The following is a 23310-nucleotide window of genomic DNA, read 5'->3' on the forward strand; positions in this document are numbered from 1 at the left end:
CTTTCCCTTTTCTGGCCGGTTTTAGGCGACACACTTCAGGATTTCCAATGTCAAACGGCCCGCCGCCTGCCGGGAGGTGCAGGTAATCCCGGGCTACGGGCGCGCACTGGCCGGCTGGCCGTTTGCTCGCTGCCAAGCCCCCCCTCCGAAGGCTGTTTTGTCTCCCGCCGGCTGAGTCACGTAGAATAGATAGACAGTTTATCAGCACATGTCCTGCAGATCAGGTTTGCAGCTTACAAATATAGCCCGTTAGCGCACTGGCGGCGGCGCGGGCGCTTGGAGCGCTTCCGGCTCCAGGGTGGCGCAGCGGCAGGGGCGCGGGCTGCGGCGCGGTCACGGGTAGGTGGCGGTCGTGGTTGGGGGCGCGGGGGCGCGAGCGGCTGCTCCCGAAACCCGGGGCGATGGCGGGGACCGGGAGGGCGGCGTCGTGTGGCACCTGCCGGGAGGACAGGGCAGTGCGCTCCTTGTTTATGTTTTTCCCATGGCAGGACAGGGGTGAACATCCCCAACGGGACACGCAGGGTGGAGGATTACACCGTAATCCGCGTTTGAGGGCAAGGACTGGAATTGAGTGAGGCGGGGAGCAGGAGACCGGGCTGCTGCTGTGGCGGGGTGGCCACACTCCTGCTCCTTGGGTGGTGGGTACTCCCAGCACCCTGCCCTGGTGCCCAAGGCCAAACTCAGAACTTCGTGGTCCCAAGTGCAGTCCAGGGAAGATAAATCAACTTTGTTTGTGACTTCTTCAGTGCCCTGAAAGGGATGGCTGACGCCTTTCCTCCCGGAGACTGTCTTCTGCCCTGGCTGCGGGGTGAGGGTGAAACCGTGCCCGGCACCCAGAGGAGGACCGCCCACCCGCCCCTGCAGGCAGCTGGGCCGTGCTGGCGGCTCTCCTGCTGGCCCCGAGCCTCTCCCGCAGCTCGGGGCTGGGGCGTCCTCCCAAACCACCCTGCCAACCAGGCCCCCAGGGAGGGAAATGCTCTTGTCCCTCTCGTTTTTGTCTTACATGTAATTGGTAACCATGTCTGTCTTGATTTCTTTAAAAAAAAAAAACAAACCACGGACATTTTTGAGCTTTGCTAGGGGCCAGGTACTGTCTTAGGCACTTGACATAATTGTCGCACGTGACCTCCTCACCAGTGCTGGGAGCTCAGAGCTGCGGTCACACCCGTGAGAACTGGGTGAGAACGCCGGGGTGCAGAGAGGCTGGGTGGCCCTCTCAGGGGCATGCAGCAGTGGGGGCGGGAGGGGGGGTAGGATTCCAGCCTCGGCCGGCCCACTCGGACTGCTCTCTGAAAACCATCGGTAGCTTCTGTGCCCTGCTCCCCCCCCCCCCCCCCATTTCTAGCTTAACAAATTACAGTAAAAATAATGAGAGTCCCCAGGGATACTTTATCATGTGACATGACATGTGATTTAATTCAGAATTTGGTTGAAATATTGCGACTATACTGACGGGGTTGTCCCTATTCTGGGTTGAAATATTGCAACATCACTTGCACAGTTAGCTTTTGTTCACCCGACTGTTTCTATCAGAAAACTCACTCTGGGGCCAGACCGTAGCCTCCTGTGAGGACAGGATGGACTTTGTGCGTCACTAAAGAAAGCCCCTTGTCTGCCATGGGGTCTCCACTGCACCGTGGTGTCACCAGAAATACCCACCAATCACCGTCATCCCCTTGGGTCCAGCACGGCAGATAGGTCTGGGAGAAGGCTGCGGAAGGCCTGGGGCTGGTCTGCCCACGGGAAAGGGGGGTCCTGAGGACCCCCCTCCGAGGGGCAGGTGGGGAGGAGGGGAGCCAGGCCTCTCTTCCCGTGGCTGGTTCAGGTGACTGTCTGACATCGGCTTCGTTCCCCCCTCCCCCGTCCCCCTTTGCTGTTGCCCCTCTGTAGACCTCCAAGAGGGAGCCCCAAGGAGGGCCTGGCACCTGGACCGTGGCCTTGGTTGGGCCTCCTCCCACACTAGGGCCCTAGATCCTTCCGCCACAGATTCTCTCAGACATTGGCCTTATCTCCACCGCCCCCCCGCTTCCCAGTCCAGTTTATCGTTTGTCAAGAAAGGAGAGGACAAGGTGACCAGAAAGTCCCCTCCCCCTGCCCCCGTCTGGTACCCTGGCATATGACATGTGAGTGAAAACATGTGTCCTGATGCCAGGGGACATTTTTTCCAGGCGTGCCTTCTGGCTGGGGGGGGCGGATGGGTCTGAAAGTAATCCCGGCATACCTGGGGTGGGGAGGGAGCGTGGGAAACGACTTCCTTTCCTCGCGGTGCCTGCGGGGCCGCCCCCTGACCGCCCCCCGCCCCTCACACCCGCCCTTGAGGGCACCCCTCCTCCTCTGGCCCCCGCAGCAGCTCGGGTCTGGCGTGGAATCCTCACGCCGCTGCGTTGGAATGAACCCCTTTCGGCACGCTTCTCCCTCCTAGATGGAGGACTGGGAGGCAAAGACATTTACCTTTCTGCATGCAGTGAGCGCCGTTATATGTCCGGCATTTAGGGTCCCCGGGAATCAAAGGACAGAAGTACACATACCTCATAACCTGGCTCAGAGCCGGGGGCTCCTGCGTGGAGGTTCAGGAGCAGAAGTCCGGCCTCTGTGGCCTTCCAGCCGGCGCTCCTGGGTGACTGCTCAGTGTTGGGGGGGGCAAGAGGACTGACCTGGGGGGGTGGGCTCTGAGCCCAAGCCTGGGGCCTCCCAGGTGGCTGCCCCCGTCCTAGAGTGTGGCTCTTCTCAGCTCGGTCCGTGAGCAGATCAAGTATAATCAAAGGACCGAATAATTTGACTCGTATTATGTGCTGTGAAGTAAATAAGCAAGAGTCCGAGAGAGGAAGTAACAGTGGGGCTACCTCTGGTGAAGGGGCGGGGCCTCTGGTGAAGGGGCGGGGCCTCTGGTGAAGGGGCGGGAAGGCGGGGCTGAGCAGAGGGCTCTGGACCCGAGCACATGAATGGGGAACAGCCTCCAGGCGGGGGCGGGGGGGGGGGCACGTGAGCAGCTTGAGGGGGAAGGAGCTGGGGGGACAAGCACTGAGGATAGACGTTGGTCGGGGTGAGTGGGAGGGTTTTATTGGGCCCTGGGAGGGGCTGGGGTCTCCCTCTCATTCCAAAGGGTGGTCTTTGGAGGACTTGAGCCGGGTGGCAAGCAGCATGATGTGGTTCTTGGGAAATGACTGTTACGATCGTGTGGCAAATGGATTGGACACGGGTGAGTGGGAAGTCAGGAGGCCAGCTGCGAGTTTTGCACAACTGAGGCCAGATGTGACACACATTGGTGGTGAGAACCGCATGCCTGCTAAGGCTCAGGTGATGAGTTGGGGGTGTGCATGTATGTGAGGGTGTGTGTGTGCATCCGGGGGTGTGCGTCAGGGTGTGTGTGCACGCATGTCTGCACACGGGGCGGGCAGAGAGAGGAAACAGGAAGCGGCATAAAGGAGCGGAATTCCAGATAAACGTGGCATCATTCTTGAGATGGGAATTAAGGCAACCAGGGGTGGATTGTTCTAAAGGGATAAGTTTAGAAGGAATCGTGTTTCTCTGAGCTATGCGTGAGACATTCCCAGTGGTTATGTCAAAGGAAGCAGTCGGAGACATAGTCACCGGATGTCACTATAGCATAAGGCTGCTGTTTATAAGTGCCTCGTATCTCCCTGTCCACCGCACTGGTTATTTAGCGCTGTAAAGCAAAACCACCCCAGCACTTAGCAGCTTCAAACAACAGCATGTATCATCTCGCAGCTTCTGAGGGCCAGAAATCTGCAGTGGCTTAGCTGAGCAGTTCTGGCTCAGCGCCTATCGTGAAGTTGCCGTCACGATGTTGGCCAGGGCTACAGTCATCCGACGTCATCTCCACTGGGGCCGGAGGGTCTGCTTTTGAGACAGCTTCCGCTCACAGGGCTGTTGGCGGGAAGCTGCAGGCGTTTCTTGGTAGGGCTGCTCCAGCACCCGTATGACATGGTGGCTGACTTCTCCCAGAGAGGCGGCAGGAGAGAGAGAGAGAGAGAGAGGGAGGGAGGGAGAGAGAGAGAGGGAGAGGGAGAGAGAGAGAAGCCTTGTAGGATCTAGTCTCAGAAGTCACACACCATCACTTCTACCATATTCTGTTCATTAGAACTGAGTCACTGGCCTGGCCGGCTCCGTTGCTTAGAGCGTTGTCCCGATACGCCAAGGTTGTGGGTTCCATCCCTGGTCAGGGCACATACTAGAACCAACCAGTGAATGCACAGATAAGTGGAACAACAAACCCATGTTTCTCTCTCTCTCAAATTAAAAGAAGAAGAAGAAGAAGAAGAAGAAGAAGAAGAAGAAGAAGAAGAAGAAGAAGAAGAAGAAGAGAGTCACTAAGTCCAGCCCTTGCTCAAGTGGAGAGGAATTAAGCTCTACTTTTATGAAGGGAAGAATGTCAAGGAATTAGTGGGTATCACTGAAAGCCATCACTTCCACCAAAGCAAAATATTTTATATTTTATCGTTCACTGGAGCTGGGATCAGTCAGCTGTCACCCACGGGCCTGGCACGTGCTTTCGTATGGCACATGGTGCTGCTGGAGCAGGCCCTGTGAGCCATGGAGACCCAGTCACAGTGTCCCCCTTTGTCCCCCTCCCCCTCCCCTCCAGCGCCTGTCTACATGGCCAGTGGTATCTTGCTGCTGCCCAAGGCCCACGCCGGCTGCCATCTGCGTGTCGGAGACTCTGCTCTTGGCAGCTGCCAGGCCCCCAGGCAGCTGGTTACTGAGCAAGTCACCTGGCCTCCAGCCGGCTGCCCAGCTTCAGATGACAGGAGGAGAGGACATGCAGGCATCTGAGTGTCCCTGGGGGCAGAGTGACACTGTCCGCCACAGGTCCCCTCTCCCCTGCCCCTCTGCTCACGCCTGGTGGGCCCTTCTCAGTGGGCCTGCCGCTCTTGTCCTGAGAATGTCTCCAGCAGGTGACAGCCAGGCAGAAGCATGGAAGTGTGCCCACAGCTCAGGCAGGCCTGCCCCAGGCCAGCAGGGAGGGGCGGGCCCTGAGCGTTCTGTTCTGTGAAGTAAGTACCCACATAATATCTTCCATTTTGCCTGTTGGTTTGCAAGGCCTGACACGTGCACTATCTTCCGCTTTACTGAAAAAGTTTGCTGACCCCTGCAGCGCAGCAGAAGGGTTTTCCGGGAGGAATTTACTTTTCCACCGTGAACCTGACCTTTGAGAGTCTCTAATTGCTGACATGCTCACTTGGGGCCTGGACCACTAAGCCCTGGAGAGGCAGGATCCTCACCACATGGTCCCCACGGTCCCCTCTGTCACAGGGACATCATTGCTTTCCTCTCCTCTCGTAGTCCTGGTGTTTTCTTCTCTGCATGTGCTCGTGATTCTGCTACAGCCAGGCAAAGCTGGGTCTCCAGCAGGGAACTGGACTCCGGTGTCTCCCTGGAGCCATGGATCTTGGGGTCAGATTCAGGGAGGGCCCAGGCCAAAGCCTCGCATCCTTGTGGTGGTCGGAGGAGTCCACCTGGTTGTCACGTGTCCTCTATGAAGCCGTAGCCCTGACTGGGAATCGAGCCTGTGACTCTTTGGTTCACAGTCCACTGAGACACACCAGCAAGGGCTATTTATGTACTTCTAGAGAGAGGGGAAGGGAAGGAGAAAGAGAGGGAGAGAAACATCAATGTGTGAAAGATACATCTATTGGTTGCTTCTCACCCCCCCCCCCCCCAAATGGGGACCTGGCTGCAACCCAGGCATGTGCCCTGACTGGGAATCGAACCGGTGGCCCTTTGGTTTGCAGGCCGGCACTCAATCCACTGAGACACACCAGCCAGGGTGAGTCTCCAGTTTTCATTACACACATTTACAAACAGAGCACCTTACAGGCAAGACCCTGATTTAAATCCCGACACACTCAAAACCCCCTTAAGTGGAAGAATAGGACCTCCTTCTCCGCTTTGCAGAACACAGGGAAAGTGGTGAACACGGTTAGAAGACAGGCAGGAGACACTCTTCCCCACCAAAACACTGAGACCGATCCCGATTTACAACTGTCCAAAAATAGAACCAAAAGACGCTCAGGAAAGACCATTCCCCTAAGATGGGAACTTGTATTACCTTTCTCCAGAGTAATGAGCAATGATTTTTTTTTTTAACGTGGGGGCAATGGATGTACGGATCCCGTTACTGCTTAGGGGTTTATTGGCCTAAGGAGATGAAAGAAACTCAGCAACAGGATCTGAGCCACGGCCGGCTGAGCCAGAGCGGCACAGACCGGGGCGGGTCCCCGGGGCGGGTCGGCGAGCGGTCCTTCCGGCTTCAATTACTCTCGGCTGGCTGGGCTGTCCGCGCCGCCGAGACACAGTCACTGTGCTGGCTTTCGAGGTTGACTTTTACGTGTAGACTTGGACTAAGTGCCAAGATTGCCTCTAAGAAACTTGGCTGCCCGATTCTTTCTCTTTAAGACTTTTTTCTCCATTACTGGCTATGGGCCTCAATCTCTTGTTTTCAGGCTGAAGCTTGGCTGGCTTTTATGTCAACGCCTCATTAAGACCTTTGCAGCGTAGGCGTTCCTGAGCTGAACACGGCGGCACAAGGGAAGTGGGAAGAGGGAAATGAAATGCCGCGGTGTCTGGCTCTGGGTGGGAGGAGATGCGCGCCCCGCCCTGTCTCTCCCAGGCACTGCAGGTGCAGCACCTGGACAGAACAGCAGGGCAGCAGGAGGAGGGCTCTGACAGGGGATGGTTGCGGGAGCGTGAGGGAGCATTCAAAGCATCGCAGAACCCGTGGCAGCCTGGAACCCGGGACTGGACACGTAGACACCTAGTCTGCTCCAGGATGACGAATGCTAAGAGAGGGATGAATCCCTATTGCTTTTTTCCTGCTTCTCCATCCTCTCCTGCCTCACACCCCCTAGGATTCTGGTAGCAGTGTGGGGGGTGGGAGAAAGTAGGAATGGAAGATCCCAGTCACCGAAAGCTTTGAGGGAGGGGACCCTTCCTTTCTGAGCAGGGGAGCTGTGTGTGCTCAGAGGGTAGAGAAAAGTCTCTTTGCTTTCTTCCTCCCACGGCCCTCTCACCACTTGGCCGGGATGAGGGTGATTTGTCGAAAGTGCACAGCAAAGCAGAGTAACTGAAGCCCCAGGTCTCGGGCTGCAGGACTGGGAAAGGGAGCCCCAGGCACCTGGCAGGACCAGGGGAATCACAGAGGTGGGGGGCTTGGGAGAGCAACCCTGCAAGGCCGATTATGAACTTCTGGGCTCGTTCCCGAGTTGCACGGGTGGATCTGAGCCTACCCAGCCGAAGTCCGTTAGAACGGACCGCCAGGACAGACCGTCACCCAGTGCAGACCAGCGCGTGGACCAGCTGAATAGTGCGGCCCGGTGAAGCCTCCTCTGACGGGGGCATCGCACCCCACAGGGGGCAGGCTGGCACGGGAGGGCTGGACCCGACCGGAGCGGCTACCTGCGGCGGCGGTCATCATCAACGCGCTGCCTCCCGGCTCGGAATGCGCCTTCAGTGTGTGTGCTCCGCGAGGTACAGTGGAATCCTTCAAGGGTTCGTCCTTCAGAACTTCTCAGTAGAGGGCAGCGTGGTAGGGAGAGGCTCCCTGCCTCTTTGAGTGCGGGCCGGGCCTCAGCAGGGCGGGCCACCGACTGGCGTCCGCCCCAGCCACGGGCCCAAACGTGGTCCCTTTGCAACCTGGCAGCGTGGCTGGCAGTGACCTTCCTGCAGCCCCTTCGGCCCAGGAAACAGAGCCCCTGTGTAGCGCATGTGCCCAGAAGTCCTCCTGTCCACGCTCGTACCCGGACTGGCTCTGCATCCACAGGGCCTGCACTCGGCTTCCTGTGGTCTGCTGGGCCATGGACCAAGCTGCCAATCATCTGCCAGGCCCTGTGTGGCCCACATTCTGAAAGCCTCCTGCTCTGCCTGTCCCCGGGCTCCCCCTGCCTGCCCACGCCATGGTTGCTGGCCAGCCGGTCTCCCACCTGCACTCAGGGGTTGGAGGGAGGGCGGTGGTAGTGGTCTATTAGTCACTCAGCAAGCCAAAGCAGCCTGACCAAACCAGGGATTCCTCTGCTGTCTGGTGGGGAGAACCACAATTTCTACAATGAGGCCTGAACCCTTCCCCTCGGTGCTCTCCCTCTGCTCTGGAGAAGGAGTAGAAAGATGGAAAGTATCAGCGAAGAAACAGGAGACATAAAGAGCCAAATGAAATAAACAACAATTGAAGTGAAATATTCCCTGGATAGGCTTACAAAACACAATGGAGATAACATAGATAGGAAAGAATATGGAAGTTGAAGATAGATTGCTGGATATTACCGATCTGAAAAAAAAAGAGAGGAAAAGAGATTTACTAAAAATAAATAGGGCCTCAAGAATCTATGGAGAAATACCGAAAGACCTAATGTTTGTGTTCTCAGCATCCCAGACGGAGGGGTGAAGGAGTACAGTGCAGAGAAAAATAGTTGCAGAACTAACGGTTGAGCATCTCCAGTTCTGGCAAAAAGGTCAAATCTACTGACTGGAGAAACGAGGCAAACCTCTGACAGGGTACACCCAGAGAAACCCACGCCCAGGTCCATCGTAATTAAACTGGGGAAAACCCAACACAAAGGAAAAAATCTTGTAACTATGGAGAGAAGAGATAAATGCTGCACCCCCGGGGAGAGTCATGACTCACATGAAAGCAGGTTTCTCATCAGAAGCCGCGGAGCCGGAGAGAAACAGGCACACTGTTTTTCAAGCTCTCCAAGAAAAGAATCGTCAACTCAGGATTCAGTGTTCCGCAAAGATAGTCTTCAGGAATGGAGACATCCTCTCCACACAGAGAGAGCCTCCGATGAAGGAACACCGAGGTTCCCAGCAGACTTCTAAAAGAATCGGCAAGGGAAGTCGTTCTAGACGGAAGGGAAATGAAAGCAGGGGAACTCGGGACCGTGGGGACGAAGGATGAGCGGTGGGTGTGGTCCGTGCCAGTCGGGCGCGATGGGCTGGCTTTCTCCCCACGAGTGTGTAAAATAAGTTTGAGGACGGGAAGCCAATCACGTGACACCCACAGAGAGAATACGTACTCAGCACAGCTAGCACACAAAGGTGGGGGCCGGGGGGCCCTGAATAGCAAGCAGGGAGGTTTCTACCTCTCACTTGCAGTGAGAAAGTCTTGTTTCTAAGTCAACCATGAGGAGGTAAGCAGGTATCTTACATTCCCGAGGGCAACTGGGACAAAGAAAAGACTACACCGGAAAACACAGAAAAAAGCACAATAGAGAAAATCAAACAGAATACTAAAAAATGTTCCGAAAGCAGAAACAAGACAGGAAAGTAAAAGAGGAAAACAAAACAGAGATCAAAGAGAAAGTGAATAATATATTAATTTAGACCTAAATGGTAGTCCTGTTTGCAAACCCATCAGTACTTATTAAGTGTAAATTGCCTAAACACACGGATTAAAAGACCCTGTTAGACCGGGTTAAATGAATAATCCAGCAAGATACTGTCTACAAAACCCCACATCAAATATAACCGTGTATTTAGGTTAAAAGTAAAAGGATGGAATCAAGTAAGTGAAAAGACAATTTAAGTCACCAAACTTTTGCAAATCAGATATCTGGAAAAGGACCTGTATTTAGAATATATACAGAACTATTCCTAGTTCAACAAGAAAAAGGAACTATTTCTAGGAACTATTCCTAGTCAACAAGAAAAAGGCGAATGGCCCAATTAAAAAATAACAAAGGATCTGAATAGACATTTCCCCCAAGAAGATATACAAATGGCCAAAAAGCACAGGAGAAGATGCTGGGGCATCATTAGTCATCAGGGAAATGCAAATCAAAGCCATAGTGAGGTACCACTTCCCACCTCCAGGGATGGCAATAATAATAATAATAATAATAATAATAATAATAATAATAAAAAGTTGAGGAAATGTGGAGGACTGGAAACTTCACACACTGCCGCTGGAGAGGGAAAATGATGGAAACTCTTTGGAAAACAGTCCAGCAGTTTCTGAAAAGGTGAGGCTTAGGATTATCATGTGACCTTCCCATTTCACTCCTGTGGGTGGTATTCACACAAGAGACTTGAACACATTATGTCCACACAGAAACTTGCATCACTTGCTCCTTTTTAGAAATCTCCTTCAGGTAAAAGAGTTTTAAGGGAGACAAAAGACAGTCCCAGATGTCAGAAATTAAAGGAAAGAGGGGAATATTAGGGTCAGCATTTCAGGTCTTTACACTAAAAGTATGGACCGCAAATGCTCAGCTGCACAAACGTAAGCCAGTTTTCCCACCGTATTGGCAAGCCTTTAGTGGCAAGGACACACTTGAGTCAGAAGATTAAATATTTGGTTTTGCATCCCCACTGACTGCTATTTAGAAGTGTCTGGAATTGGAGCAGAGAATATTCAACAGCCCTCCTATCTGTCAACCAACACTCTGTGTGTTTGTATGAATCAGAAGATGGATTTAGCCAGATTTCGATGCTGTAGGTCTGGGAAGTTTAAAACAATCTCTAGAAAGTTATTTTACTTAGATAAGGGAGATAACTATAACTTGGTGGAATAAATTGAAATGCACTTTTATGTCCTGGAAAAAATTATTTTTTGCAGTGTGCAAATAATCACTTAAAACAAGCAGCAAAGATGATTTTTGAAACTAAAAAGGGGAGAGAAAGCTCATTGGGTGGCCTGAGAATGAAGTGTTCTGGATGCAAATCTTTTATTCGCACCTCATTCATTCATTCCCTCACATACTCATTCAACAAACATTTATGGAGCGCCTACTATGTGTCAGGCACTGCGCTGTGTCTCACTAAGATGCGATAGCTAAGACGTGCCTGAGTCGGGCTCTCCTTGCCCTTGGAAAATGCACAAACAGAGGCCAGCAGCTTGTGAGGCTCACGCTGCAGAAGAACCTCACAGGGCGTGTCCCCAGGCTGTGTGGCCGGACCCAGGTGGGACAGTGCTCAGCGGGGCTCCGTGCAGTGTGTGCTTGTGTCACTCACTGGTGGCCAGTGTGTAGCCTGAGATAGCCAGGGGTGTGTGTGTGAGTGTGTGTGAGTGTGTTTTCTGACGCACTCGTCAAACTTGCCCTTCAGCATGTCAGGACCTACTGGGAGGATGAGGTGCTACTAAATTCAATAGGACATGGGACCATGAAGCTCTAGGAGTGCCGAGGGGACTCTGGGCACCCACAATTCAGCTGAGGCCAGTGTGACCTCACTGTGAGGAGACGACCCCAGGGTGAGTGTCGTCGCACTTCGGCTCTTACACAGGGCACCCTCGGGTCTGCAGGGTGTCGGCCGCCTGCCACCCTGCACTAACAGGACATTTCGTCGTAAGTTACGGTGATTGGTTCGTTCCCATCTCACTTTACAGTGCACGGTAAAACTCTTTGCTTCTGCGTGTGGGTGAAGCTGACGCACATGTGCCTTTTTAAACAGGTAATTTTGTGCTCCCAAAATGGGACACAAAGTGGTCGTGTTCGACATTTCTGTCGTCAGAGCCCTGTGGGAGACGCGTGTCAAGAAGCACAGAGCTTGGCAGAAGAAGGAGGAAGAGAGACTCGAGAAAAGCGCTTTGGAAAAGTGAGTTTTCTGTACTCGGGCGTCGCCGCTTTGAAAGTGAACGGGGCCGGGGCAGGCCACTGTTGCATGGTGGAGGGGGGTGTCTTTCTTCTGGGGTTTCTCACTGTCGGCGACACCTGCTGATGGCACATCAGCACCTTCCTGCTATTGCCCAGAAGGGACATTCGATTCCTACCAACTACCACCCGTAGCTGTAAGGACCCACACACAGCCCAGGCGCCAGCGCGGGGAAGACAGCGATGACACACGATCATTCAGTCTGACGCTCTCCATGCCGGGTGAGCCGGGCGACTGGTGGCTGCTTCCTGTCACCCATGTCAGCCCTCACCCAGCAGCCGCATGCCAGATAAGATCTGTTTGTCGATGCCATTTTGACTGGACCATCACGATGTGGTTTGTAAGCTCACTACTGTTACGTGGACTCATGACACGTGAGTAACAATGAGTCATCCTGTCGGTGAAAACGTAATTGAGCGTTTTGGAAAAACTACGCTTGTGATACATAGGAACCACACAATTGAATGAACACCATCCACGACGGATGAAAATAGGACGAGCTGGGAACGTCTCACACCCAGGTGGCATTGCCCGTCTGTCGTGTTTATGCCCCGTGAGGAGACCCAAACTGGGGTTCCACACCCATGCATCTGGGGTGAGGCATGGTGGGCGTGGTTAATTAAGGGAAGGCAGAATGGGGTGCTGATGGGCACCCCCGTTCGGGGGGGAAGTCCATGACCCTGTGTCAAGTTGGCAAAGTGGGATGTGTTTGTATGCTTTAAGTTAAAAAAAATGTGTCAGTGGGGACTGTCTATTGCTGGTCCTCCACTTTTATGAACTGCATGGATCGAGCAAATACCCAATCTGTTCACGCTGGATAATTAAGCGACTACTGTGAGTAGGCATGGTGGTCATGTCAGGCGGTTATCATTATCCCGGGTCTGAAGACAAGGATGGGGGGACCTCAGTAACCTGCCCATGCCCTTGCCCCTACATAATGCCGTCATCACAGAGAGCTGGGACTTCTTTTCTCTTGCCACTTGGCACCTGTGCTGCGCCTGGCCATGCAGACACGGGCCTGTGTCTGCAGCCTGTTTCTAGAATTGTCCCTTCCGGAAGTCCTTGGTCCTGCTTGCCCCCGAGCCCCCGAGTAGGGTCCGGATGCTTTTCTGAGAGTGGAATGCACCAGGTTCCTATCAAAGTGGGTGGGCTACCTATTTGGGGACGATGTCTGCTGGATGGCTTTGAAAGAAAACTACCACACTTTCTATTTTTAAAAAAATATTTTACTTATTTACTTTTAGACAGAGGGGAAGGGAAGGAGAGAAGCATCAGTCTATGGCTGCCTCCTGCACACCCCGCAGTGGGGACCTGCCCACAACCCTGGCATATGCCCTGACTGGGAACTGAACCAGGGACCCCCTGGTTCTCAGGCCGGCACTCAATCTACTGAGCCACACCAGCCAGGACAACACGTTCTGTTTTTGTACCTCAGACTGTTAGCCTGTCAAAGCCTCGGAACACACACACAATCCCTAAGTGGATTGGCCCACCGCATGCACTGTTCTAACAACTGTGCGGCCCCCCAAGGCAGCAGGCTGTGGGTCACAGCACCGTGGAGTTTATGATCCAGTCTCGGGGGAGGATAAACCAGGAAAGTTACAGGTCAAACAATGATCAAGAAGGTACTGAGGAGCGGTGGGGGGCGGGGAGGGGGCTGGGGCGCTGAGGAGACCCCTCCCACCCAACTGGACCAGCAGGTTTTGAATGACAACAGATCCACCCAGCAGGAGTGACGTTTCCCCAGGTGGTGGTGGGGGGGGGCATTCTCCAGTCAGGTATTTTATAAACTGGGACTGCCTGTATGTTTCTATCCAAGTGCTCTTGAAAGATCAGCACATCCCTGCGGCCTTGCATATTTAAAAACTTGGGTTCGCACCCCACGCTATCCGAGGAAATTGTAATCCATCAAACGCGTAGGTAATTTTGGGAGAAATGTTAGCCAGGAACTCCATCTAACTCAACTGTAATTGTTAAAAGTCAAAGTTGCTAGTAACTCACAACTGTGAGGTCTTACGTTTCCTCTATAGTCCCCACCGCGGTGGAGGGAACGAGAAAAGACGGGCTGGGAGAAAGCGGGAAGGGGGTGAGGGGTGCCTGGGAGTGGCCGGGAGGACTGCGCTTTGCGCGTGCGCCCTGGCGGTCTGCTCCGGGCGGCTGCGGGCGTGGCCGCGGAGGCTGACTGCGGCCTCTGCGGGGCGTTTTAGGATCAAGGAGGAGTGGAACTTCGTGGCCGAGTGCCGGAGGAAAGGCGTCCCCCAGGCGGCATACTGCAGGAATGGCTTCGTAGACACCAGCGTGAGGCTTCTGGAAAAGATCGAAAGGAACTCTCTCGTAAGCCGGAGTTCCCCTTCCAAGGCGGGAGACAAAGGGAGCAGCCCGTTTGTGTTTGAACTCTCGGGGGAGCACTGGAAGGTGAGTCGGGGTGTTCCCGGATCTGCAGCCAGCGGAGGCTCGGTGCGGTGCTGCGCTGGTGTCCGCTGGGAGCTGCCGCCCTTGGCCTTGGCTGGGGCCTTGGCTGGCGGAGCGCTCTAGCCCGGGAGTGTCTGCTTTGAACCGGCTTCTCGTGTGTCCTCTTCCACAAAGGCAGTGTCCTCCTGGAGAGAGCAGCGGGGGTCTCCTTGGATCCCTTCCAGGCTGGGAGCAGCCAGGACCCCAGCGGCCCCGCCCAGGATGACATAGCCTTTAAAATGCTTAAAGCTGCTGCTTGCCCCCTCCCCCCCTTAAAATAACTTTTGCCTTTAAAATTTTTCAAACAAACGGAGCCTTTCACCCTCTAACACTCCGCAGTGGGTAATGACCTTGCTTACCCTGTAAGCCGATTTTCCTCCGAGATTCTGGGGCCAGGACAAACACCTGCCTTCTTTCTTTTCGCAGGGGCTTACAGGTGCTGCTTGCTCTCATTTCCCCGCCACCTGCTGCTTTGCTTGGAGAGGCACACGCCCACGACCTGCCCTCTCCTGGTTGGAGCGGCACCTGGTGTGCCCGGGGCAAGTGAACTTGGGCTGTTGTACCTTTCAGGGGGACAGGGTTCTCTGGGGCTTGTCCTTCATCCCTGATGACCCCCGGGGTCGCGCCCTGATGAGCCTGCTCTTGGCTTTGGCTCAGCTGCAGGGGGTTGGGTTCAGATCAGAAGGGCCCCCTTCCCCGGGTGGTTTGGCCAGGGCTGGGGGCTGTGCTTGCTTCAATGCTCTGCTGTCACTGTCTTAAAAATTTGGCTTTTTTTCCTTCAAAACTGTATTTATTTATTTTTAGAGAGTGGGGAAGGGAGGGAGAAAGAGAGAGAGAAACAGCGATGTGAGAGAGGAACGTGGATTGGTTGCCTCCTCTACGTGCCCTGCGGGGGCTGAACCAGCAACCCTGGCACGTGCCCTGACGGGAGTCGAACTAGCAACCTCTCGCTCTGTGGGATGACGCCCAAACAGCTGAGCCACACCGCTTGGGGCTTGAAAATTCTTAACAATTTTTACAAGGTGCCTACATTTTCTTTTTACACTAGTTCCTGCAACTACGTAGCTGGTCCTGACCCTTAGGGACTCATATAAATGCGTGTGGGTTTCGGTTCTCCTCCTTGAGCGGGCCTGAATAATGCTCACTCTGCCTGTCTTAGGGGACTAACGTGAAATCCTATTTAGTGTGAACGTAATTTTATAAGTTAAAAGCTTAACTGCGGATCGAATAGCAATGATCACAAATCACAAGCACCGAGCGCCAAGCAAAGGGGTCCCATGGACTCCCCGCCACCTCCACCCCTCTGATCTTGCCCCACCTCCCTCCGGCGCACCTGCCGCAGTTTGCTGATGGTGCCGCGTGGTCGGGGACACGTGTGCTGTCCTCATCTTTGTTCCATCCCTCTGCGCGGAGCTCACCTTGTCTGCAGAGGTGAGACTCGGTGAACGGAGTGTCTTCGCCTGGACAGATGGCCGCCTTCCAGTCTTTAAGTGCGTCTCCACACCGCTCCAGCTTTACCCAGCACACGAGCGAGGGGAGGCTTTGGAGCCCCTGGCGTGTTCCTCTCGGTGACTTCAGAGGTGACTGTCACTTCAGAGGCGAGGCCCAGGGAGGTGGCCCACCTGGACAACTGCGGAGCCTGGAACCCTGTCTCTCTGGTGCTTTTCCCCTTCCTGTAGGCGCATACAAACATGTAGAAATTTGGCCCAGCAAGTGTTAGATGTTTATCGAGTATTTTAAAATCCAACTGCAAAGGAAGGGGAAATGTGGCCTGAATTTAACAATCAAATGCAAGGACAGCTTTTATTTTTAGAAGATGTGGGATTGGCGTGTTGTAAAGAAATAAGACATGTGGTGGCCGGCATGGGTGTGAGCTCAATTACCAGTGTTTACCAGGCATCTGAATTGAATAATCTCATGAATTCATGCAGCTTCGACCTCAGGCTGATCTCTTGTTGTGAGATTAATGATGTCCGCAGTCTCTGCTTTTTTTTTTTTTTGAAACGGCCGGAGAGCCGGCTGGCAGGTGTGTCTGATGCTCCCACGCACGTTCTCCCGCTTCCGGCTCCTGAAACAAGCGGGGCGTTCCTCGGCGTTGCGCATGCCACCACTCAGCTCCGCCACGCCGAGGACCCAGTGCCGACCGCTGCCCTTCCTCTGTTCCAGGAGCTCCCAGACTCGCTGAGGGAGCAGACGCACCTGAGAGAATGGCACATAAACAACACCCTGATTCAGATCATTCCTGCCTACATCGAGCTGTTCCAAGCGATGAGAGTCCTGGATCTGCACAAAAACCAAATCTCCCACCTTCCGGCTGAAATCGGTACGTCTTCTAGCAGAGCCCCAGGCCGCTGGTGAGCAGGCAGCTGGAGGGCAGGTGGTGGTGCTGTGAGAACCATGCCCCGCCGCCTCCTGCCCCGGGGAAGGTGTGGGCAGGGCCGTTGCCTGTGTCCCCAGACCTGCTTGTCCCCAGGGTCCCCTTTGGGTGGCGGTGCCGCGCTCTCACCTGTGTAATGGCACAGACAGACATTTGCCAAATACTCAGAAACTGGGGGTCTCATGAGTGAGCAGCACCATGTTTAGGAACTTTTTATTCTTTCAGTTGTAGAAATACAGACCTGCCGTGAGACGTTCATTGTAACCATAAGATACAACACATCGTTCCCATAAACCAGTCCATCGATAAGTGTAGATCAGCTTATTATGTCATTTCGATCAGCAGTTTATCTTTCTCAGTCATGCTGTCGTCGAAGACCACGGTGGTCATTACTGCTTCTCTTTCTCTCGGGGTGCGGGGGTGAAGGTCGGGGGGCTGTGCAGAGCTCCATCCTGCAGCACGTGCCCTAGAACCAGTGGCTGCCCCGCCCATGTGCAAACTCACCAGGGGCCGTGTGAGCCAGAGGGTGGCTTGCTGGGCCTCCGCCACCTGCGCCAAGGCGACGAGGCCCTGACCACCTTCACACCCCGGCTGGGACGAGGTGCCGCCTGCCGGTGGAGAGTGGACTTGCTTCCTGCTTGCTAGAAAATGAAAGGAATTGATTGCTCACAGCTCTGGGGGCTAGAAGTCCACGGTCAGGGGGCCCTTTTCTGGGTTGCAGACGTGTCCTGGTATCCTCACGTGGTTTTGAAGGTGGTTAATGTGGTCATGTGCTCCCGGTCCTCCCCAGGAGAGGAGCAGTTTTTATTTTATATTAGCCCCTTCTCCATCCTGCTGCTTTGCCTGTGGTACCTGATATTCTAAGGCTCACAGTATGTACGAGGTGGGAATGGTAGAGGGACCACTGCTTCCCCCAGCATCACCAGAGTCGTCGTCGTATTTTTTTTTTTTTTTTAAGATTTTGCCCTGGCTGGTGTGGCTCAGTGGATTGACTGCTGACCTGCAAATCAAAGCGTCATTGGTTCGATTCCCGGTCAGGGCACATGCCTGGGTTGTGGGCAGTAAAAAAAAATAAATTTATTTTTAGAGAGAGGGGAAAGGAGGAAGAAAGAGAGCAAGAGAAACATTGATTGGTTGCCTCTCGCACGCCCCCAACCATGGACCTGGGCCAAAGCCCAGGCCTGTGCCCTGACAGGGAATTGAACCAGCGACTTTTTGGTGTGTGGGATGACACTCAGCCCACTGAGCCACACCATTCGGGACACCATAGTCTTCCAACAGACAGTGAGACCAACAAAATCGACTCGGAAATGGCCCTGCCTCCAATATACTATCTTTGTATGTTTCCCTTTCTCATTGATAAAATGCCAAGGAATGTGTGTTTTGACTGCCTACCCTGCGGAAGCAAGCAAGAATTTTGATCTCCCAATTTAAAAAAAATCAGGTTAAGAATGTTAAAGTGTTCCATGCCTTAGAACACGCATGACGTGATTTTTGGAATATCAGCTGTGTTTGCTCCCGTGCTGGTTTCCGGCTTGAGACTGGTTGTGCGTGCATTCAACCCAGGCGGACTTGGGAGGCGGTGTTTCTCCATCGATCCAGTTGTCGCTTGTTATTCTTAGTGTGTTCACTTTCTGCCTGAGAGAGGGCTTTTCTTTCTAGAAGCATGTTCTTTATGAAGCACGACATAAGTCAATCGATGTAAATATGAAGCCGAAGGTAAATGCATTCTGTATAGTCGGCAAACAGTCGCTTCTTCCGATCCCTGACCGCATACGTAAAGCTGTGTGCGTATCTCAGAGCCTCGCTCACTTCTCGGGGGGGCCCACCCACGGGCCGTGGCTGGTCCCTGTGCTTCCCGGGAGCGGTCCCAGCCTCTGAAGCCACCGTCTGCTGATTCATTCATCATGTCATTGCGAAGGGGTTCACACTCTGCGGTGCTGGGGCCCGGCCCCAGCTTTGTGGAGGACAATCCCCCGCACTCACCTCGCCTACACTTTCACGAAGGGCTAGGTAGATAAAGACTAAGCAAAAAAAAAAAAATCAAGCTCAGGTCAAAGACCAAAATGCTCAGGATAAAAGATGAGCAGACATTTAATAAAAAGTGCTTAAAAAACAAAATAAAAATTCTGCTTGATGCCTAGCCCATCATTTATACGACAGTTTTACATTTTTGTTTTGTTTTCTGCTCTTAAAAGACCTAAAGGGACCTACACTGTGATGAGCTTTATTTTATTTTTTTATTTTTTTCTTCTGGCTGGCAACAGGCTGTTTGAAGAACCTGAAAGAACTCAACGTGAGCTTCAACCACCTGAAGAGCATTCCTCCAGAACTGGGAGACTGTGAAAACCTAGAGAAGCTGGACTGTTCTGGAAATCTAGAGTTAACTGAGCTGCCCTTTGAAGTAAGAGAGTGAACGTATTTGCACCGTGATTTACTCGTATTCGGTTTATGACGTGGAATGGCTTATAACGTGGGGAAGAAGCTTTAAAAGATAAAATCCATCTTCATTATGTCACATTTTCCTGACATTTCGGTCACCCTCTTCCAGTTATTATAAGGTCTTTAAAATGCCTTTACACTAGGCTAGGACCTGAATTTACGTCCAGAAATGTCATCCATGGGAAACTAGGCAAAAAGTCCTGTTTTTGTGCAAGGTATTTTTATTTAACGCCAATGTGTTATACGATGCTTGTTGGCTGTAATGTAGACCCCAATTTCTTTATCCACGTTGGTGAAATAAAATTGGAAACAGTTGGAAATAAATAAAGGGGGTAAAATTTTTTAAAATTTATATATTCAACATAATGTGTAGGTAACTAAAGTAGCCCTACAGACAGGGTTTAAGGTGTCCATGAATTTAAACATATTTATTAGTTTCTTTTGGTCTAAATTCATTGGAGAAATGATTTTCAGTCATTTTCTTTTTTTAAGATTATTTATTTATTTATTTTTAGAGAGGGAAGGGAGGGAGAAAGAGAGAGAGAGAAACATCAATGTGCAGTTGCTGGGGGTCATGGCCTGCAACCCAGGCATGTACCCTTACTGGGAATCAAACCTGCGACACTTTGGTTCGCAGCCTGCGCTCAATCCCCTGAGCTACGCCAGCCAGGTCAGTCATTTTCTGATAAAATGGAGCAGATTGTAGTGAACAGTTTGTATGACCAAGTCAGGTTCAACAAGCTTCTTGTGCTGAGGGGAGGTAGGGATCTCGCAGTCCTGCTGGTGAGGTGTTCTGCTGGCAAGGACCAGACGGAGGACCTGACCAGGCCGGCCGCTGAGGGTGGTCCTAGGAAGGCTGCTAATCCTCCTTTCCCGAAAACGTCTGTGTGGGAGGGAGTGGCTGCTTCTGCCCTCGGCATCCATCTTGCCCCAGGAAGAAATAGTGGTGCTGGTGAGGGGACACCACGGAGGGTCCTGATTCCCTGTACACGGTGCACCCCCTGTCCCCCCCAGTTTAGAGAGTGGCTCGGCCTTCTCTCAGGTGTGCGGGCTGGAGGAAGCCAAGCCCTCGCTGACCCCTCTTGCTCCCGCGGCCCATGTCCGCTCGTCGGTCAGTCCCACTGGGCAGGCCCTCTGGAACGTGGTCCCTGTCCGACCGCTGCCCAGCGCCTTCCCGCCAGCACCCTAGCCCAAGCCTGTGTGGTCTGTCGTTTAGACTGGGACAACAGCCTCCTGGGTTGGTCTCTCTCTTCCTTCTTGTATTCCCCTCTCCTTTATGGAGACGTGATTTACACCCCATAAAACTCACCCATTATAAATGTACGTTTCACCGATTCAGTTTCAGGGTATTTCCAGCACCCCCTAAGAATTCTGTCTTGCCCATTCACTCTGTAGAATTGCGTGGCTCGTTCATGACGTCACCAGCTCCTCATGGGCAGCCACCGTGAGCTGGTCACCTTGGCACCCCCGGCACGTTGCACGGTTTGCTCCACAATGCATCCTGTTTTGATCTCTTGGGCATATGTTTGTAGAAATGTCTTTGAGAAGAGATAGCAATTGAAAAATTATTAGTCGAACATACTTCTTTCTCTCACAAAAGTAATTAGAGTATTTTGTCATTCCCTTCTAGTTAAGTAATTTGAAGCAAGTGACATTTGTAGATATCTCGGCAAACAAGTTCTCCAGTGTCCCGATCTGCGTCCTGAGGATGTCTAACTTGCAGTGGTTGGATATCAGCAACAACAACCTGAACGACCTGCCGCAAGACATAGACAGGTAGCTACTTGCGCTTTCAAGGTGAGGTGTATGAATTAGTTACTAACATCTTACACACTGTTAACATTTTAAACTTTTTTTTAAAAAGATTTTATTTATTTATTTTAAGAGAGAGGGGAAGGGTTGGAGAAAGAGGGAGAGAAACATCACCGTGTGGTTGACTCTTGTGCACCCGCTACTGGGGACCTGGACTGCAACCCAGGCATGTGTCCTGACTGGGAATCGAACCAGTGACCCTTTGGTTTGCAGGCCGGCACTCAATCCACTGAGCCACACCAGCCAGGGCAACATTTTAAACTTTTATAACTTATGAATGTTCTTTGAAATTGGTGAATTTTCCAGAGTCCTTTGTTTCCAGGAAATGAGTTTGGTTCTTTATGTAATAAGAGAGTTTCTAGTCTATATCATACATGTACTTGTATATGATGAGGTCTGGCCGGAAAAAGCCCAGCTATTGTTAATATAACCAGAATGGTTTGCTCAGCGTCCGTGTAACCTGGCAGCCAAGGAGAGTGGACTGGAATGCGCATGTGTGAACAATGATGACTTCACTGCACTAGTCAGTGGGGGCAGTAGACATTGTTGAGTGAGCGTGTGTGCTGTGTGGCCATTACAGTCAAAATGAGCGAGCAAGTAGAGCAATAAATCTGCGTCCAATTTTGTATTAAGCTTAAATGTTCCTCTGTGAAAACTATTTGGATGATTCAGAAGACCACAGCCATGAGCAACTGGTGACTGGCAGCTTCATCATGATAGCATGTCTGCTCATACACTGTGTCTTGTGCAGAGTTTTTTGGCAAACCAGCAAGTCACCCAGGTGACTCAGTCCCCCTGCAGCCCAGATTTGGTGCCCTGTGACTTCTGGCTTTTTCCCAAACTAAAATCACCTTTGAAAGGGAAGGGATTTCAGACCATTGATGAGATTCAGGAAAATACAACTGGGCAGCTGATGGCAACAGGGAGAACTGTGTGAGGTCCCAAGGTGCCTGTGTTGAAGGGGACTGAGGTGTCCTTGTCCTGTGTACCGTGTTTCTTGTGTCTTGTTTCTTTTTCAATAAATGTCTCTATATTTCATAGTACACGGCTGGATACTTTCTGGACAGACCTTGTGTATGTCTAGGGGTGAGCAAAAGTAGGTTTACAGTTGTGAGTACACAAAACACAGTTTATTTTTGTATTGTCATTTATTAATTATTGTATTATATTCCATATGGACAACTATAAACCTAGTTTTGCCCACTATTAATGTGCATTTGACCAAATCTTCATTGCCTTGGTGAACTGTAATTTTCCTCTGGTCCCTGGCGGAATGGCATCATTGACTTTTCTTCACTCTGCAGAAGTAGAAAAGTAAAATGATGACATTTGGGTTAGAAACATATCACTCTGTGTTTAGGAATCGGTGAGAATAATTTTCATTAATTTTGTCTGTTGATTTACTATACGTAATCTTTCAAACGAAATTGGTATGCTTAGTAAGGGTTTCAAATTACGTCTTTGTAGCCTCCATATTTAAAAATAATTACTACACTGAATCACATAAGATTCATTCATTCATTCATTCATTCATTCATCCTGCCAGTATTATCGGGCTCCTGTATGGCAGGTCTGGGGAGCCGGCCGGGTTTAAAGTGGTGCTTGAAACAAAATCTCCGGCCTCCCGGAGTCCACGACCTCCCACACACAGCAGCAGGAGTAGACTGTCAGGGCGCAGACGCCCCAAGTGGCCTGGTCCTCAGGGCCATCCCCTATTTCTGTTCCCTGCTCTGGTGCATCTGATGTGTGTACCCATGCTTTCTCGGTTTGCCAGACTCGAGGGGAATTGTTTTCGTTTGAAACACAGGGGAACTTTGTGAATTATTTGTGAGATTGCTCAAGATTTTGCAAAGGAATGAAGGAAAAAACTGGAGGCGGGGGGTCATGGAGGTGAACAGAGTGAAATGCCTTGGAGCAGAGAGGGCTCATTTCCTTCTGTCTCTGCAGGCTTCTTCCTACTTTAAAGTTAGAAAATAGGATGGGAGAGGAATGCCTGTGCTCTCGGGATGTGTAAAAGGAAACATTGGCTGAAATGTGTTTATTTTCACTGCAACTCTAGGACGACTTCTTTCCCATGCCCTGTTCACCCTTGGAGTGAGACAGGCACTTGGAGGGATATATTGATTCTTTTAAATTTTTTTTAAAGATTTTATTTATTTATTTTTAGAGACGGAAGGGAGGGAGGGAGAGAGAGAGAGAGAAACATCAATGTGTGGTTGCTGGGGGCCGTGGCCTGCAACCCAGGCATGTGCCCTGAGTGGGAATTGAACCTGCGATGCTTTGGTTCGCAGCCTGCGCTCAATCAACTGAGCTACGCCAGCCAGGGCTCTTTTAAACTTTATGTTTTGGTTTTAGAGAGAGGGGAAGGGAGGGACAAAGAGAAGGAGAGAAACACCAATGTGAGAGAGAAACATTGATTGGCTGCCTTCTGTACGCACCCTGACTGGGGACCGAACCCACCACCCAGGCATGTGCCCTGACTGGGAATCAAACCAGAGACTTTCGGGCTGCAGGACATTGCCTAACCAACTGAGCCACACAGGCTGGGGTGGTAAGTATTGATGTTTTAAAAAAGTTTTTTGACTACAGTTTGCATTCAACACTATTTTGTATTAGTTTTAGGT

The 23310-nt window shown here is 52.0% G+C and overlaps 1 protein-coding gene across 1 annotated transcript in view; it reads left to right on the plus strand.

The window, feature by feature from the left end:
- The first annotated feature begins 234 nt into the window (after nt 1-234).
- The window catches only part of LRRC2 (leucine rich repeat containing 2), a 29335-nt gene continuing 6259 nt past the window's right edge, over nt 235-23310 (plus strand). The window contains exons 1-6 of the mRNA XM_045857482.1: nt 235-339; nt 11404-11547; nt 13812-14019; nt 16222-16378; nt 18700-18836; nt 20505-20650. Coding sequence (XP_045713438.1) covers nt 11423-11547; nt 13812-14019; nt 16222-16378; nt 18700-18836; nt 20505-20650 — 773 coding nt within the window. The 5' untranslated portion in view covers nt 235-339; nt 11404-11422. The remainder of the gene's footprint in view (nt 340-11403; nt 11548-13811; nt 14020-16221; nt 16379-18699; nt 18837-20504; nt 20651-23310) is intronic.

The sequence above is a fragment of the Phyllostomus hastatus genome, unplaced genomic scaffold (assembly GCF_019186645.2).
Source record: "Phyllostomus hastatus isolate PE091 unplaced genomic scaffold, TTU_PhHast_1.1 phas_scaffold_129, whole genome shotgun sequence".
NCBI lineage: Eukaryota > Metazoa > Chordata > Mammalia > Chiroptera > Phyllostomidae > Phyllostomus > Phyllostomus hastatus.